The following is a 17199-nucleotide window of genomic DNA, read 5'->3' as shown; positions in this document are numbered from 1 at the left end:
AAATATCCATTGAATTTGGCAGTTAGGAAATCATGAGTAAGCTTGACAGGTACAGTAACGGGGAAGCAGTAAAGGCTGCCTGCAATAGGACTACTGAATGAGAAATAATTTCACTTTGAAAGGAAAATTATTCCAAACTTTGGAAACAAGGCAAAAAGGTGAGTGGCATGTCCTTTCAGTGTCAAACCAAGGACTAGGGGATTGTACTTTGTTCATTTCATTGTTCACTGCTGATTTAAAAGTCCTATACTGAATCTATACATTAACTTGTAGATTTTTGTCCAGTAAGAATGCAAATCCCTACTTCCTTTCCAGTGGAACAGATAACACCAAAAGTTATAGTTTATTACCCTGTGAGACATTAACAGGTTTGTATCTAACCTTGCCACCTTATACTAACATTACATTATTAATTTGCCTATAAATACCTGGCTACTCAAATACACTCTCAGTAACTAATGAGTCAAATAAAGTATTTGTCACATGTCCATTTATATTTGCATAATATTGTCTGGAAAAGCCTCCCTTAGTGTTACTTCTGAAAGACCTAAATAGAGTGAAGAAATGATCTGTGTGATGAGCTGGAGGAAGAGGATTATAGGTAGAGAAACGCTGGGTACAGACTTGGAGGCAAGAGCAAACTCAGTGGGTTCAATGAATAAGAAAAATGCCACACTGTTTAAATCAGGGAGCAGGGAAGGAAGAGTGGTGAGAGATGGGTTCTGACACGAAGCTCATAAAGGTGAGATAAGATACGTAAAACACTCAAGTTCACATTAACGCGTTTGTACTTTATTCTAAGCCTAATAGGAAGCTGTTAGAGGTTTTTAAGCAAAGGGATATAATGATCTGAAAAGACATCTCGAGCTGCTCTGTGGAAAACTAACTCTAAAGGCACAATGCAGAAGCAGAGAAATCAGTTAGGAAGATAAATTTCAGATAAAATAATGATGGCTTGGACCTGGGTGTGTAGGGTAAGAAATATCTTTTCCTTCTACCCATTTTAGGCTTATTGGCTGGGGATCCTGTAACAAAAGACAAATTAACAAAAGAAAAGCATAAATATTAATATTAGTTTTACGTAACATGGAAACTTCATAAAGAAATGAAGACCCAAATAAATAGTTAACCTTAGTGTTGTTTACAGTAGGTTTGAAGAAGAATGGAGAATTGTGGGAAAATGTGATGGGGCTAAAAGACTGTGATCTAAGGGTAATAAACTGAGGGAAACTTAGCAAGGCCTGATGTTCATATTCGTCTCTATGTCCCTGTGTTTTCACAGATAAAGATGTTACTTTTATTCCAGGTATAGACAGGGCAACTCTCACATGAGGGTATTACGTCCTGCTTCAGAGCAGAAAGGTGCAAGAAAGTTAGTGACATTCCTGCATATGGTCTTTCTTAAATTCCTTCAGTTTAAAGTATTCAGTATGTCTAGGTGCCATATTTTTGGGTAGCATGTCCCAAACCCCGTCAGGTGGTAGACGCAGAGGTTGTGAGAAGTCGTTTAATTCGCTACATATTTTGAAGGTTAAGCCAGTAAGGCTTGTTATATAAGATGTAAGGCCTGAGATAGAAGACTCAGATATGACTCCTTAGCCTGAGCAATTAAAAGAACGAGGTAACTGTTCACTGCATTAGATCCATGAGATATTTGTTTTTATATAATTATGTACTTAAAAATTTCAGCTATTGGTTGGACACTTAAAAAAATGTATACTCTAAAATACACAGCTCTTAGGAGTTCATCCCATAAACTTTGACAATTCTATGTATCGGTGTAATATTTCGATTACCTGGGCAAATTCCCCTTCGCCGGGCCTTAAGCATAATCTACAGAAAAAACTACGTACATAAATATACTTTTACAACTCAATGAGATTTCTAAAGTGAACCCACCTATCTATAATCAGTGTCCAAATCAAGAAACATTACCTGAACCTCAAAAGCCCCCTGGTGGCTCTTTCATGTCATTGTCCTCCCCACTATGCTCATTAACACCATGGGCTAGTTTTTAAATGGACCCACGCACTATGAACTCTTCTACGTCTGGCTTCTTTCCCTTAACTTCATTTTTTTGTGTGAAATTCACGCATGTTGCGTTTCGGTAATTTATTTTTGTACTGTACTTCCGATTCTTTACTACAGATAATGGTCAGCCTCCATTTCGCTAACAGCTTTTTTTCCTCTCCGAGATGCTGATTCTAATCGCTGCCTTGGACGATCTATAAAGCTGAGTGCGCGCTATGGGACCTCTCAGGGGTTGTTTCCAACCGTGTTGTCGACATTTTGAGCCTGCCAAGGACTAGAATAATCTGAAAACTAGGCTTCTCTGGGGTCTCACTGAGTGGCAGGGTTAGAACCAGAAGAGAACATCATCTCCAGAAGGCATTTCACCATTTTCTTTGATGGTAAACGGGCTCACTTATACCGAATCCAAACCCAGGCGAGAGCTACGAACTATTGAAATGGTCGGTGAAAGGGGCGAAAGCACCAGGAAATTGTGCTTCAACAGTCCACAACAGAAAGGATGGCCTGAAACTGTGGCCATAGGCCAGCCCTTTTGTTAGCGCCTTGACCTGGGCTTCCGCTACGGGGCCCGGTTACGTGGCCAACGCAGCTCCACCTCGTACGGCAGCCAGTGATGACGCCACCACGTCGGAGCTGACAGACCGCGGTGACGTCTCCACCGCGCCAAACTCAGAGAAAATCAAACCGCTACCATCAGGAGCCCTCCACGCTTAACATATCCGTTCTTTCTTGTTTCAACGTAACCAGGCTGCTCCTCCCCATTTTTTGCCGCCTTCTCGCGGAGGCTGAGAGACTAACCTTACACAACATGGCTGCGTGGTGTGTCTGGTGTTCTAGAGCGGACGGAAGCAGATGACTCTCTCGTCAACTTCCGACTTGGACTCCGAAGATCGGTACGTTATTTCCGGGGCTGGGTTTAGGCAGCGGTTCCGAGCTGCGACTGCGCAGCGTGGCCCAGCGCGGTCAAATTATAATACATAAAGTTGTCAGGGCGGAGACGAAGACATTACTCTTCTCGGACTGCCGGTTCGCTCGCGAGACTTGAGCGTTGCTAGGAGATTCGGTAGGCGGGCGGAGCCAGACTCGGCGGGGCGGGGCGGGGTGGAGCCAGGCTCGGCGAGGCGGGGAACGGTGGGTGGGGCTAGGCTTGGCGGGCTGTGAGTGCTCGCGGTGGGCGGTGGCGGTGGCTGCCTCGCGAAGGTTCGAGATCCGTCGCGTGCCGGAGGCGGGCCGCGATCTCGCGCAGGGTCGGTGTGCGCGCAGGCTGCGGCGCCGCGACTCGTGTGGGTAGGCGTCTGCGCTCGGTTTGAGGGCTCCGCGCGGCATTTCCTGTTCCTTCCTCTGCGCGGCTGCAGCTCGGGCCTTCAGCCTGACCCAGCCCCCATGGCTTCAGAAGAGGTAAGTGGTCCGGCCCCATCTTCCTCATGTCCCCCGGCTGGAGCTGCAGCGCCAGCCTCCTGCCCCACCGCCGTTTCCGTGGGCTGAGCCGCCCTGCGGCGACCCGGTCCCGCGGCAGTCGGTGCGCCGCCTTCCCGGGGGACACCTCACTCGCGCCTTGTTGCGCCGTCGGCTCCCCCGCGTTTCCCCTCGACCTCGCACCCCATTCGCCTGCCAGCCCGAGCGGGGGTGTGCGGCGATTCTCCGTGCAGGCGGTGCGGGGAGTGGGTCTGGGAGAGCGGCCCCTTGCGCGTGTTCCTCAGGCCCTTTCTGCCCTGGTTTCCCAGCCAGTGGACAGGAAGCTTCATTCAAGCAAAGCTGGGTGCAAACATGAGTGTCGTTCTTGGTAGAGGGCGGTTGGAAGGTGAGTTCTCGGTGCTAGCACTTGAATTCTCTTAGTCATGTTTTCTGTACACACGAGGAGCTGTGTTACTCTGGGCAAGTTGTTTAGCTTCTCTATGTCGCAGTAGCATCCATTTCATAGGGTTGTTAAAAAATCTGATTTCTAGGTGTTTAAGTCAGTGATTGGCAAACAGCAATCTGCTATATGTGATTTTTAAAATAAATAACTTGGAAAGTTAGTTGTAATTAATAGTAAGAAAGCGAATGGCCTGTGTTAAAGCTCTGTAAACTCTGAACGTTGGAGAATTAAATTTTGTGGAGACTTAGTTTGCTCAGTTAGAAAATGGGAATGATAGTATTTGTATTGCTCATTTCCTGGCCTAAGTGGGAGGTGAAGACGGGACAGTTATTCACAGTTAAGGGTTGGGTGTGTATTAACTAGATTTGCTTTATGAAAACAAGTACTGGGGAATCCCAAGCTTTTGTTTTGTTTTTGTTTTAACTCAAAATCTTTTCTTTAAATGAAGAAAAACTATGAGGTTTGTGTGTTCCAGTATTAATCTGGGTATCTTGTGACAAGTCTTTTAAGGTAGGTCTTGGTTACTATGTGCCCCTAGGAGAGAACTTCACAGTCTTGTAGGTGGATAGCTCAGTGTTAGTCCTCTTGAAAGTAGAGATCGTTCTCAGTTTAGGTACTTAGAAATATACATTTAAGAGCACTTCATTTTTGTTTCGTTTGAGATAAAATTCAAGTTTTTAACCATTTTAAAGTGTACAATTCAGGTATTGTTAAGTATATTCACAGTGTAGTGCAGCCGTCACCACTGTCTAGTTTCAGAACATTTTCATCACTCCAAAAAGAAACCATATAGTGTCTTTTAAACAATTGCTTCCCATTCCTCCCTCAGCCCCTGACAACTACTCATCTTGTACTTTCTGTGAATTTGCCTATTCTAGGCATTTCATATAAATGGAGTCACGCTGTATGTGGCCTTTTGTTTTTTGGCTCCTTTAACTTAGCACTAACATTTTCAAGTTCATCCATGGTGTAGCGTGTATCAGTACACATGCTCTTTATGGCTGAATAATATTCTATTATATGCATATGGCACATTGTGTTTATCCTTTCATCCGTGTATGGACATTTATTTCCACTTCATTTTTTGAGACGGAGTCTGGCTCTGTCGCCCAGGCTGGAGTGTAGTGGCGCAATCTCGGCTCACTGCGATCTCCGTCTCCCGGGTTCAAAGGATTCTTCTGCCTTAGCCTCTTGAGTAGCTGGGTTTACAGGCACGTGCCATCATGCCCGGCTAATTTTTGTATTTTTAGTAGCGATGGGGTTTCACCACGTTGGCCAGGCTGGTCTCGAACTCCTGATCTCAAGTGATCCGCCCGCCCGCCTCGCCTCTGAAAGTGCTGGGATTACAGGTGTGAGCCATGGCGCCCGGCCTTATTTCCACTTCGTGACTAGCATAAATAATGCTGCTGCGAGTACCGTATCCAAGTTTTTTGTGTGGATGTGTTTTCAGTTCTCTGGGTTATATACCTAGGAGTGGAATTACTGGTTCATATGGTAACTTTTTGAGAAACTGTTAGACTATTTCCAGAGTGGTTGCATCATATTCCCACAAATGTTTGAAGCTTCCAGTTTCTCCACATCCTTGTCAACATTTGTTATTTTCTGGGGTGTTTATTTTTCTTTTTCGGTTTATGATACCATCCTACTGGGTGTGAAGTGGCATCTTGGGAATTTGATATGCGTTTACCCAATGATGACGATGTAGAGCATCTTTAATGTTCTTGGTGTCCATTTCTGTGTCTTTGGAGAATGTGTGTTGAATTCCTTTGCCCATTTTTGAGACACATTGGTGTTAATGCCTCCTAGTGAAAAATTAGGAAATAGGAAGATAAAGCTTGAATGCGTTATGGGTAGGGATAAAAGGAAAATAAAATTTTTATATACGTAAAACAAATACATGCCAAGAAGACAAGGAAAATTACATGATAAATTAGATAAGAAACTAGGACATCTTAAAGTATTTGTGCAGAAAAAGCATCAAAGGAATCACCTTTGTTGGTTTCAAGTCTGCCAATAACAGAACTGAGGAACTGTCTCAGTTTTAAGTTTTTTCAGTAGATACTTTATAATAAAAAGAGTACTTTAGAGTCAAAACTGGCAATAAAGAGGGCTTGGGAATTCAGCCATTGGGGGAATCCCTTGCCTAATTCGAAGTACCTTTCTGATTCTGCTAGATAAAGTATTCCTATTTCAGTCAAAAAGCAAAACCTCTTGCTTAGACTTAATTTAATTTTACATTTCAATATTTTTATTATGAATTAGGAGTTGTAGAATCAGCGTTTTTTTGAAACCATTACAATAAAAATATTACTTTGAACTGAAACATCTTGGTTCTGTGCTCAAAAGATGAGTTTGCAAGATTTTTTGTCATAGTAATATGAGCTGTTCTTGGAAGGGTCGAGAGTGTGGACAAGAGGGTTGGGCAGAGTTGATTTTTTTTTTTTTTTTTTTTTTTTTGAGACCGAGTTTTGCTCTTGTTGCCCAGGCTGGACTGCAATGGCGCGATCTCGGGTCACTGCAACCTTTGCCTCCCGGGTTCAAGCGATTCTCCTGCCTCAGCTTCCCGAGTAGCTGGGATTACAGGCACGTGCCACCACACCCGGCAAATTTTTGAATTTTAAGTAGAAACGGGCTTTCGCCATGTTGGTCAGGTTGGTCTTGAACCCCTAACCTCAAGTGATCCACCTGCTTTGGCCTCCCAAAGTGCTGAGATTACAGGTGTGAGCCACTGCACCTGGCCAGAGTTGAACTTTTTATACCATGTCATCTGTTATAGATAGGCAAAACTAGGGCATCTGAGTTAAATGAGATAATAAAAGACTTGTAGTAAAAGAAAAGAATTAGTTCTGTTATTGCATTTTATAAGACTATTAAGAAACAGGCTTTCAAACTCTGTTGTGCATCTGATATTCTAAGTTATAAAGCACTAAAAGACTTTTTTAAATTGAGCATTTGATATAATCAAGCTGTGACACAAGATTTTTTTGGTCAAGTTGCTAGTATCAAGCCAGAGTGTAAAGTTACTGTAAGAAAAGTGAAACAGCTGTTTGGAAAGATCTTGTGTATTTGCAGTATGTCAGAGGGTAATTGGGGGAAAAAAAACTTAGGCTCAATAATTTTCTAACATTGTCTTTAACTCTTGAATTTCATAAAATGTTGCCTCTATCTCTAGAAAGTAGAAAGTAGTAGACTTTAATAGATGATGGATTGGCATGAGAAGAAAACGAGAACGTGGTGGCTTTTTAAAAAGATAATTTCCAAGAGTATGTTGCATTTTCGGTCTTTTGTCACCTTCTGTGCAACCAACTCCTACACTTCTGAGTGTATGACTGACCCAGCTTCAGAGCAAGACTTCCTCAAAAGCAGAAATTTTTTTTTTTAATCTTTTGTCTTAAAAATTAAGACTTTATTTATGTGACGTATTGAGGTGGGAAGATCATTGAAGACCAATCAGTGACAGAAAGTGGAGCATTCATTACCTCAGTTAAGTTTGCTATATAGCATTTTACCACGGTCACTGCATGTTCTCTCATCTCTTAAATATTTTAAAAGTGTCTAACATCTAATGACACTCGGATTAGATGTTACAAGGAAATCTATGAATCCTTTGTCAAAAAAAATTCTTTGTTTTACTTTTTAAGTCGCAGACGTTTCTTGTAAATATTTTAAAACATAAACTGGAAAATTTAGGTTTGAAGACCTATTTATTGTTTGTTCAAGATTGTTCAAAGTTTTCCTTTTGAAAAAAAGGAAACTTGAGTTAATTACAGTTAATAAGCCAGAGGGAAGAATTGAAGTTGCAACTCAATCCTAGAAAATTTAGATGAACCTCTTAATTCTTAGTGCTTATTTCAGTAAGTTGAAATGAGTGATAAGCACAATATCAAGCCATTTCCTTATTTATCATAGCTAACTTATTTTTTGTCTTAACACAGCTACAGAAAGATCTAGAAGAGGTAAAGGTGTTGCTGGAAAAGGCTACTAGGAAAAGAGTACGTGATGCTCTTACAGCTGAAAAATCCAAGATTGAGACAGAAATCAAGAACAAGATGCAACAGAAATCACAGAAGAAAGCAGAACTTCTTGATAATGAAAAACCAGCGGCTGTGGTTGCTCCCATTACAACGGGCTATACGGTGAAAATCAGTAATTATGGTATGACTTGCTTCCTTATAGCCAGTTCTGCCTCCGAGCAACCTATTCCTCATAGTGGTCTAACAAATTCATCCCCAATGAGTTTTGAGTCTGTTTTTGGTGGCTTGGAACAAGACCCATCAGTTTTTATTTAATAAAACTTTTTTTAGATATAAATAGGAAAGGATGCATTCTAGAAGCTGTTAACAAGAGTAAAGTGATTTACTACAAACTGCAACAACAAGGAACGAACTTATTCTGAAATTGTTCAGTATATATGAGGCACAGCTTTGGTGGTGGTGGTGGTGGTGGTTTTTAATCATGTTTTGTGTTTCACTCTGCCAACCACCACAATTAACTGAGGAGAGGAATCCAGTTAAATTCAGAAAATATTTTTGAGCACCTAAATGTGTATCACTATTGTGCTTGGACTTACGGACACACAACAGTGACTAAGACTCAATCCTTGCTCATGTTGTGGTTGGGACATTGACGTATAACTCATAGTGTAACAATGTAGTAATACTGTTTTCCTTCAATGGTGTATACACTTTTTTGTCTTGGCGGCAGCGCAAGTTGAATATGAGTGATGAGCTCTCATTGGAGCAAGGACAGTCTTGTTTTTCTTTGTGCTAATAATGTCTAGCACATAATAGGTAACATAGCTGAGGAAGTAATTCTGGAGGTGAGGAACAGGGAGAATTAGATTTGAGTATGAAGGATGAGTCGTACGTTCAGCAAGTCAAAAAGGAAGGGAACAGCATGAGCAGAGGACGTGAATAGAGACTTGGAAGGCATGATCTATTTTGAGTATTATAGTGAAAAGCATGTGTATGTCGTGCTTAAGAGATGTGCTATATAGTACTATAGGAAATTGCACTGTGTACTCAGTTACTCAGTTGAGTATAGGAAACTGGTCTGAAGGTGTTGAGGATTATGGTATTTTAACCAGGAACATAGATTTGTGTTGAGGGAGAAACTTGTCGATCCGGAGGATGGACTGACTGAATGGGGAGAAACTATTAATAAATGAAGTTCTCTGGAACCCACTAGGTCATTTTTTCATCAACACTATGTTTCTTTTTCATTTTTGAGGGTACATAGTAGGTGTATTTATTTATGGGGTACATGAGATGTTTTGAGATAGGCATGCAATGTGAAAAACGTCATGGAGGATGGGGCATGTTTCTATTTTGTAGGACTAAGTGAGGAATAGGGATATGTATGTATATATTCTTGATAAACAGAAGATGCTTTTTTGTGAAGTTTTTTATTTTCTACAGATGTGATGGTATTTTGTGAAGTATATATATATGTCTTTTATATTGACAGAGTTCTAGGTTAGAGACGTGCTGGTAGTTTGATAATACATACTGAAATGGCATTTAATAGATACCAGTAGGTTTGTCAGATTTGGATGAAGAATTGGAGTCTTTTACATTCTACTTTGCCCTGGAAAGGAATTAAGAGAGCTAGGATTCCATTTGTTAGACTACTTACAGAAGTAGAAATGGTTATGGAATTAGTATTGATACTTAGCCATCCAGCTTAGTGGAGAACTACCAGTATTTAGATGTAGGACAAAATTGTTTCCATAAAAGCCGTAAATGAACTAATCTTAAAGAATGTATTTAGTGATCATATTTTTATTCTGAGGGATAAAAAGAGCATAGGTTTTGTATTCAGAAACCTGGATTTGAATCTGAATTCTACCACTTGTTAGATGCCTAACTTTGGGTAGAGTACTTAACTGCTTTGAGGCTCCATTTCTCAACCTAGAAAGTTTCTTATATTTCAAATTTTTTCATGTTTATATGACTGGATTTTCATAATTCTACTTTCCTGAGTTATGAGCCATGTGCATTTGCTGTTCTAAAGATAGTTTCAGAGGCTTACTTACCTCCCATCTTTTGTTGTCGTTGCCAGGATGGGATCAGTCAGATAAGTTTGTGAAAATCTACATTACCTTAACTGGAGTTCATCAAGTTCCCCCTGAGAATGTGCAGGTGCATTTCACAGAGAGGTGAGTTCTCATTATAATGGGAAAGACAGTGATCATTAACAGTCAACATTGCCTTGAGACTCTTTTCTTTGCAGTTTTTAAAATTCTTAAATTTAGAATTAATTATCCTTTACAACTACTTTGAAGAGGTGAGCATTAACTGGCCAAATGCACACCCTGAAAGAAAGCCAGCAGCTTTTTTTCCACAAGAACTATGGAGTAAGAGTACCTTTCATAGAACTAGAAAGATGATGTATTCACCATTGTGTTGCAGGTCATTTGATCTTTTGGTAAAGAATCTAAATGGGAAGAGTTACTCCATGATTGTGAACAATCTCTTGAAACCCATCTCTGTGGAAGGCAGTTCAAAAAAAGTGAGTGTGCTCTTTTTGGTTGTAATATTGTGAAACCTTACCAAATTGAACCTGGCTGATTTAGAACTGAGATGAACTGGAATGAATTTGTTTTACAATGGCAGAGTTAAGTGGCTACAGCAGACCATATGGCCCTAAATGAAACCTAAAATATTTACTATGCGGCCCTTGACAGAGAACATTTGCCAACTCCTTTTGTAGAAGAATAGGCTATTGTAAGAATATTCCATTAAAATCAGGGAGGAAGTAAACGTTTGAAAGTAGTTAAGAGTGAGACTTGAGTTTTATGCCAGGTTTACAGCTTATTGTTTGTGACCTTTGGCAGCTTTATCACTCTGTGCCTCAGTTTCTGCATTTATGCGATAGTAATAATTTATTTCACAAAGTTGAAATGATACACTGAAGTGTAATACCATGTGTAAAGTGCTTAAATTAATGCTAGTGTTAGCATTGTGCATAATACTCGTATACATAAAAGGAGGTCTTAAGCACTTAGCCTCCTTGGAGTTAGAAGCAGCTATAAAAATAAGGAAGGCCGGGCGCGGTGGCTCACACTTGTAATCCCAGCACTTTGGGAGGCCGAGGCGGGCGGATCACGAGGTCAGGAGATCGAGACCACGGTGAAACCCCGTCTCTACTAAAAAATACAAAAAATTAGCCGGGCGTGGTAGCGGGCGCCTGTAGTCCCAGCTACTCGGAGAGGCTGAGGCAGGAGAATGGCGTGAACCCGGGAGGTGGAGCTTGCAGTGAGCTGAGATTGCGCCACTGCACTCCAGCCTGGGCGACAGAGCGAGACCCTGTCTCAAAAAAAAAAAAAATTAGGAAACTGTCTTTTAAAAACTACTCTTTGTAATTTTTACTAAACCAGATAGTCCCTCTTTTCTGCCTAATTTGAATAAATGAAGTTTAATGCGTTAGGTATATAGACATGCCATTCTGCCATCTGTTTTTATAATACATAATTACTTAACAGCTTACGGGGGATACTCAAATACAGTTGGATTTGCTGTCTTACTGCACCCTTCTGCATCCACTAGTCCCATAGGTAGAGTACCAAAAGATCCCTAGAAGTCGTATTGATCATTGTTTAAAGACCTGTACATTGCCCTTGTTTCTCACTTTCAAATGCCTCATCTTGCCCCTTACTGCCTTATGTGGCTTGGTTTCTTGTCTATCCCTGACCCCTCTTATTATATTACTGTCTTTTTCAGTCACTAAAAGCCAGCCACTCCTCCTGCTCCTCAAACACACCAAGATCATCCCATCTTGGAGCCATTCTACATGCTCTGCCAACTGCCTTCTCCTGACCTTAGGCTTCAGCTCAGATTTTGCCTCAGAGAGGCCTTCCTAATGAAGTTCCTGCCCCCACCCCCATTAACACCCGCTTTGTCTTGATAGCACTTTCTAGGATATCACAGTATTCAAGTTTTACTTATTTATGGTCTTTTCACACTATGAATGTTCAGATTTTGGCCTATTCATACAAGTATTACTAGCACCCAAAATAAGTCTATACATACTAGGGACTTGATCAATTTAATAAATAATTGTTTTCTAAATATTCATGCTTATCTCCATGTCTTCTAAGCTGTATTTGTTTTCCCGCTTTTCTTCCAGGTCAAGACTGATACAGTTCTTATATTGTGTAGAAAGAAAGTGGAAAACACAAGGTGGGATTACCTGACCCAGGTTGAAAAAGAGTGCAAAGAAAAAGAGTGAGTCTACTTTCATTTTTTAAAAGAATTTTAGTGTATTGTTTGAGATCATGGATTTTTAATAGTTTGTCTTTATGGATAATATATTTCTGCTTTCAACTGTCAGAAACTACTGAAGAGGGTGCATCCAGCAAGTTGCTTTTTAAGTTCTTTGTAGTTAAGGGTTGGCTCTTTAGTGTGGTTCTTAACCCTAGGCACAGTTGTGCTTCTATACAAATAACTGTGCCCATTCCCAGATACTCTGTTTCAGTAGTTCGAGAGAGGCTTAGGTACCCCTGTATGTTTTAAATTTCTCAGATGCTTGTGATGCGTAGTTTTCATTGTCACTGGTTTATAGTGAAAAAGATAAAATATTTTTATCCTTCTTAATAATGACCTTTTAAAAATGTTTATTCAGTGATACTTGCATTCTAGGTCAGTTCATCTTCTAGAGGTACTGACTAAATTAATTGAAGACCCAGGCCCAGATCTGTGTATCTCAGGCTTAAGAGGAGAGTTTTTCTAATTAAAAAATACATGAGCTTCAGGGTACATCCATGTGTAATGTTTATGATTTTCCCTCAATTTTTTTTTTCAAATTATGAGGAAACATGCTTTTAAAAAATGAAAACAAGTTAGAAAATCAAATCCTTATTTTACCTGTTAAAAATCACAGGAGGCCAGGTGGGGTGGCTCACACCTGTAATCCTAGCACTTAGGGAGGCTGAGGCAGGCGGATCACCTGAGGTCAGGAGTTTGAGACCAGCCTGGCCAACATGGTGAAACTCTGTCTCTACTAAAAATACAAAAATTAGCCGGGCATGGTGTCATGTGCCTGTAATCCCAGCTACTCGGGAGGCTGAGGCAGACAGAATTGTTTGAACCTGGGAGGCGGAGATTGCAGTGAGCTGAGACTGTGCCACTGCACTCCAGCCTGAGCGACAGAGCAAGACTGTCTCAAAAAAAAAAAAAAAAAAAAAAATCATGGGAAATCCCTGTGCCTAAAAATAGCCCCTTACTATTTTGATGACCTCTTTCATGCACCAAGTGTGTGCATGCTTGGTACGTGTGTGTTGTTTTCATTAAGATGAATTTGTGCGTGCTGTTTTGATTGTGAATATCTTTGGGTACTCTGTCTTCCCTCTTACCCCTCTACTTCCTGCCGATGTTAACAACCTGAATTATAGTATCTTCCGGTGCTTTCGTTTCTCCATTGTTGTATATGTTTTCTTTTTAAAGGAAGCCCTCCTATGACACTGAAACAGATCCTAGTGAGGGATTGATGAATGTTCTAAAGAAAATTTATGAAGATGGAGATGATGATATGAAGCGAACCATTAATAAAGCCTGGGTGGAATCAAGAGAGAAGCAAGCCAAAGGAGACACGGAATTTTGAGACTTTAAAGTCCTTTTGGAACTGTGATGTGATGTGGAAATACTGATGTTTCCAGTAAGGGAATATTGGTGAGCTGCATATATAAATTTGACAGATAGCTATTTACATAGCCTTCTAAGTAAAGGCAGTGAATTCTCCATTTCCTACTGGAGGATTTATTTAAATAAAATAAGCTCATTAAACACTCCTGCAAAGATGGTTTTATTAGTACCCTGGTCATTTCGTTCAAGGAAGGGTTATATTGCATTCTCATGTGAAATACAAAAAGCAAGTCTTGCCCAATAAAAATGCTACAGTGTGTGTATTTTTTTTTCAGCTAAGAATTGGAAAAGTATTTGCTTGCCTTTAAGTTACTGACATCAGCTTCCACCAGTGTAAAAATTGAGTAAAACCTGAAGTTTTACATAAAATGCAAATCGGTGTCTGTGCTTGAAGGTTGCTGTAGAGCATCTGACCCCTTATTACCACCTTAAGCAATGTATATGCCATGCATTACCATGCACTAATTCAATCACAGGTGTTTCTATCTAGATTTAAATGTATTTGTCAATGAATGTGGAATAGAAACTAAATCTAAACCTGACAATAATAGACACACATCTTTGTATGGTACCAGTTAGTTTTGCCGTGGATCAGATGGTTTATAAAAGTAATAACCATAAAGCAAAAAATAATTTGAAAGCCCGTCTATTCCTATGCTCAATAAAGTTAAGTTTTTCTTCATTAGAACAGTTTTATGATTTATTTGTCTAGGAGTATGTCAGAAAAATCATGCTTTTAGTAGGAATTACTCCTATTCCCCCTGAAGTCAGGACCAGTGCCTGTGATCTCCATTACTATATTTTACTGGAGGTATTAGCCAACACAGTTAGATCAGAGAAAGCAGTTGAAGCCAGGCATGAAGGCTGGCACCCGTAATCCCAGCTACTCAGGCTGGAGGATCACTTGAGCCCAGGAGTTTAAGGCTGCAGTGAGCTATGATCATGCCACTGTACTCCAGCTTGGGTAACAGATTGAGAACCTGTCTCATTAAAAAAAAAAAAAGCCATTAGACACACAGGAAAAATCCAGAAGGGTAAACTAAAGCTACAATTAATATGGGAATTTGGAAAAAGTGGTAGGATTTAAAATACAGAAACAGCTTATATATAGGATAGCTGTAAGTAAATACTGAAACATATTATGCCTCTGTAATTGGTGTTGACACATGAATAGAGTAGCAGACACAATGCATATGAAAGTTACAGAATATGGTAAAAGTGGGGTAAAGATGGGTTTTTAATGATACTAAGATAACTGAAAATAGGCATATAGATACAGTCCAAGCCGCCTGAAGATCTAATTGTAAAAATGAAAGCATACAAATACTAGAAGAAAATGAGGGAAAACTATATTATATGTGACTTAAAACCTAGAAGAAATAAAACTATTGATCAATTTTAACTACATAAAAATGTTTATAGGACAAGAAAAACCCCACCATAACCCAAGGCAAACAATGTATTGAGAGGATTCCAATAATTAAGAATACTTCATACAAAAAGAAATGTAAATGACCTTTAACATGTAAAGATGCTCACTTTGTTCAGAAGAGAATAAACCAGTGTTTTTACCTTTCACTTGAAAAAGAAGTTTAAAAACAAGAGTATTGAGTTGAGACTGTGGAGAAATAAGGACACATATATGGGAGTGAAATGAAAAAGTTAAACTTTGGTTAACAAGAATATTTGGGCGGGTGCAGTGGCTCACACCTGTAATCCCAACACCTTGGGAGGCCAAGGTGGGTGGATCACTTGAGGTCAGGAGTTCGAGACCATCCTGGCCAACATGGTGAAACCCTGTCTCTACTAAAAATAAAAACTAGCTGGGCATGGTGGCAGATGCCTGTAATTCCAGCTACTTGGGAGACTGAGGGACAAGAATCATTTGAACCTGGGAAGCTGAGGGACAAGAATTACTTGAACCCTGGAGGCAGAGGTTGCAGTGAGCTGAGATCATGCCACTGCACTCCAGCCTGGGTGACAGAGTAAGACTCGTCTCAAAAAGAGTACTTGGTAATAACCATCAGAATGACATATTCATTTATCCTCTGACTCAGAATTTTAACTTCTTTCTGGGCTCTGAAAGGTACATTTACAAAAATTTGGAATGCTATATGCAAAAGATTAGAAATACCCAAGTGTCTATTTAACAGGAATGTATTATGGTGCATCCACATGAGGGAGTACTTAAGTCACAAAACAATGAAGATTTCTATATAATGTAAAATGGTCTCCAGGATACAGTAAGTGGAAAAGCAAAGTGCAGAACATTTATGGTATACCCACTACATTTGTGTAAGAAAGGGTGAGAAATGTGAATGTATGCACATAGGTGTATTTGCTTATGTTTCAAAAAGAAACTTGAGTAAACCCAAAGCTAATAAAAATTGTTAACAGGGGAAGGAAGGAGATCAGGATGGAAGCTACTCTGTGAATGTAACTTTTTCTAGAGTTTTGACTTTAGAACCATCTAAAATTTAACATGATTTAAAAAGTAAAACATGACCCTAAACCTATCAACACATTGTGTGTTAGTCTATTCCTGCTGCTGTAACAAAATGCCATAGACTGAGAATTTATAAATAATATTTATTTCTTGCACTTCTGGAGGCTGGGGAAGTCTAAGATTTGGCACCAGCAGATTGGTGTTTGGTAAGGGCTTGCTTTCTGCTTCCAGTACGGTGCCTTCTCACAGTATCGGAAGGGTAAAAGGGACAAACTCTCTCCCTCAAGCCCTCTTAGGCACTGATTTCATCCATGAGTGAGGAGCCCTCCTGGCCTAATCACCCCTAAGGGCCCCACCTCTTAATAATACCAACGCATTGTGGATTAGATTTCAATGTGAATTTTGGAAGTACACAAATATTCAAACTATAGCATGTATATATATCAAGTTGGCAGTATAAACTACTTTCAAGTAACTTTAGAACACAAGTGTTTGCCCATTGGTAGTGAGATGGATTCTAAGTTGAGATATTAGCTAGAACATTCCAGTTGGTAAGTTGTCATACATATTTAAGAAATAGGAATCCAAACTAGATTGTGATAAATCCCTCACAACTTCATCTCCACCTGAGTTTCGGACTCTGCTCTCCAGCTGCGTACTAGTCTTCATCAGATGACACAGGCATCTCCAACACCGCATGACTGGAACCTGAACTCGCTTATCTTCTGTTTCCCCTAAATTTGTTCTTTTTCCAAATTTTCTATCTTGGAGTTGCCCTCTTAGAATTGCCCTCTACCATCTATCTAGATACTCTTATCAGGAACCCAGAGAACCATCTTTACCTCTTAGATAGAATCAGTCTTGCCCAATTTTCTTTCCTATAACTTTAAAAATCTGTCCTCTCTCCTCTACTAATACCACAATGTTAGTTCAGGCCTTCATCTTCCTCAACAATTTTTTTGTTTGTTTGTTTGTTTTTGTTTTTTGAGACGGAGTTTCGCTCTGTCGCCCAGGCTGGAGTGCAGTGGTGTGATCTCGGCTCACTGCAAGCTCCGCCTCCTGGGTTCACACCATTCTCCTGCCTCAGCCTCCCAAGTAGCTGGGATTACAGGCGCCCACCACCGCGCCCGGCTAATTTTTTGTATTTTTAGTAGAGACAGGGTTTCACAGTGTTAGCCAGGATGGTCTCAATCTCCTGACCTTGTGATCCGCCCGCCTCGGCC

General features: G+C 40.3%; 1 protein-coding gene and 1 long non-coding RNA gene across 4 annotated transcripts in view; one reads left to right on the top strand and one right to left on the bottom strand.

Annotated features, from left to right (window-relative positions):
- Window positions 1-3196, bottom strand: part of LOC131384092 (uncharacterized) — a 61369-nt gene extending 58173 nt beyond the window's left edge. Inside the window, exon 1 of the long non-coding RNA XR_009214609.1 lies at window positions 2830-3196. This is a non-coding gene — a long non-coding RNA (uncharacterized LOC131384092). The remainder of the gene's footprint in view (window positions 1-2829) is intronic.
- CACYBP (calcyclin binding protein) lies at window positions 2678-14218 on the top strand. Of its 3 annotated transcripts, none has more exons than XM_032160942.2 (6): window positions 2678-2924; window positions 7825-8044; window positions 9950-10046; window positions 10300-10399; window positions 12017-12114; window positions 13333-14218. In XM_032160942.2, the coding sequence occupies exons 2-6, from the start codon at window positions 7939-7941 to the stop codon at window positions 13487-13489; spliced, it is 558 nt and encodes a 185-aa protein (XP_032016833.1). In that variant the 5' UTR covers window positions 2678-2924; window positions 7825-7938; the 3' UTR covers window positions 13490-14218. The 3 variants fall into 3 exon arrangements, with proteins under 3 accessions (XP_032016833.1, XP_032016832.1, XP_032016834.1); XM_032160941.2 differs by lacking the exon at window positions 2678-2924 and adding an exon at window positions 3181-3429; XM_032160943.2 differs by lacking the exon at window positions 2678-2924 and adding an exon at window positions 3639-3832.
- The last annotated feature ends 2981 nt before the right edge of the window (window positions 14219-17199 follow it).

The sequence above is a fragment of the Hylobates moloch genome, unplaced genomic scaffold (genome assembly GCF_009828535.3).
Source record: "Hylobates moloch isolate HMO894 unplaced genomic scaffold, HMol_V3 SCAFFOLD_8, whole genome shotgun sequence".
Taxonomy (NCBI): Eukaryota; Metazoa; Chordata; class Mammalia; order Primates; family Hylobatidae; genus Hylobates; species Hylobates moloch.
The sequence above is the reverse complement of the archived record's forward strand: the minus strand, read 5'-3'. Positions and strand labels throughout refer to the sequence as shown.

Excerpts from the sequence above, each read along its gene's own strand:
- CACYBP (XM_032160941.2), top strand. Across the intron at positions 10,047-10,299 it reads CAGGTGCATTTCACAGAGAG|GTCATTTGATCTTTTGGTAA; the intron begins GTGAGTTCTCAT and ends ATTGTGTTGCAG. Across the intron at positions 12,115-13,332 it reads AAAGAGTGCAAAGAAAAAGA|GAAGCCCTCCTATGACACTG; the intron begins GTGAGTCTACTT and ends TTCTTTTTAAAG.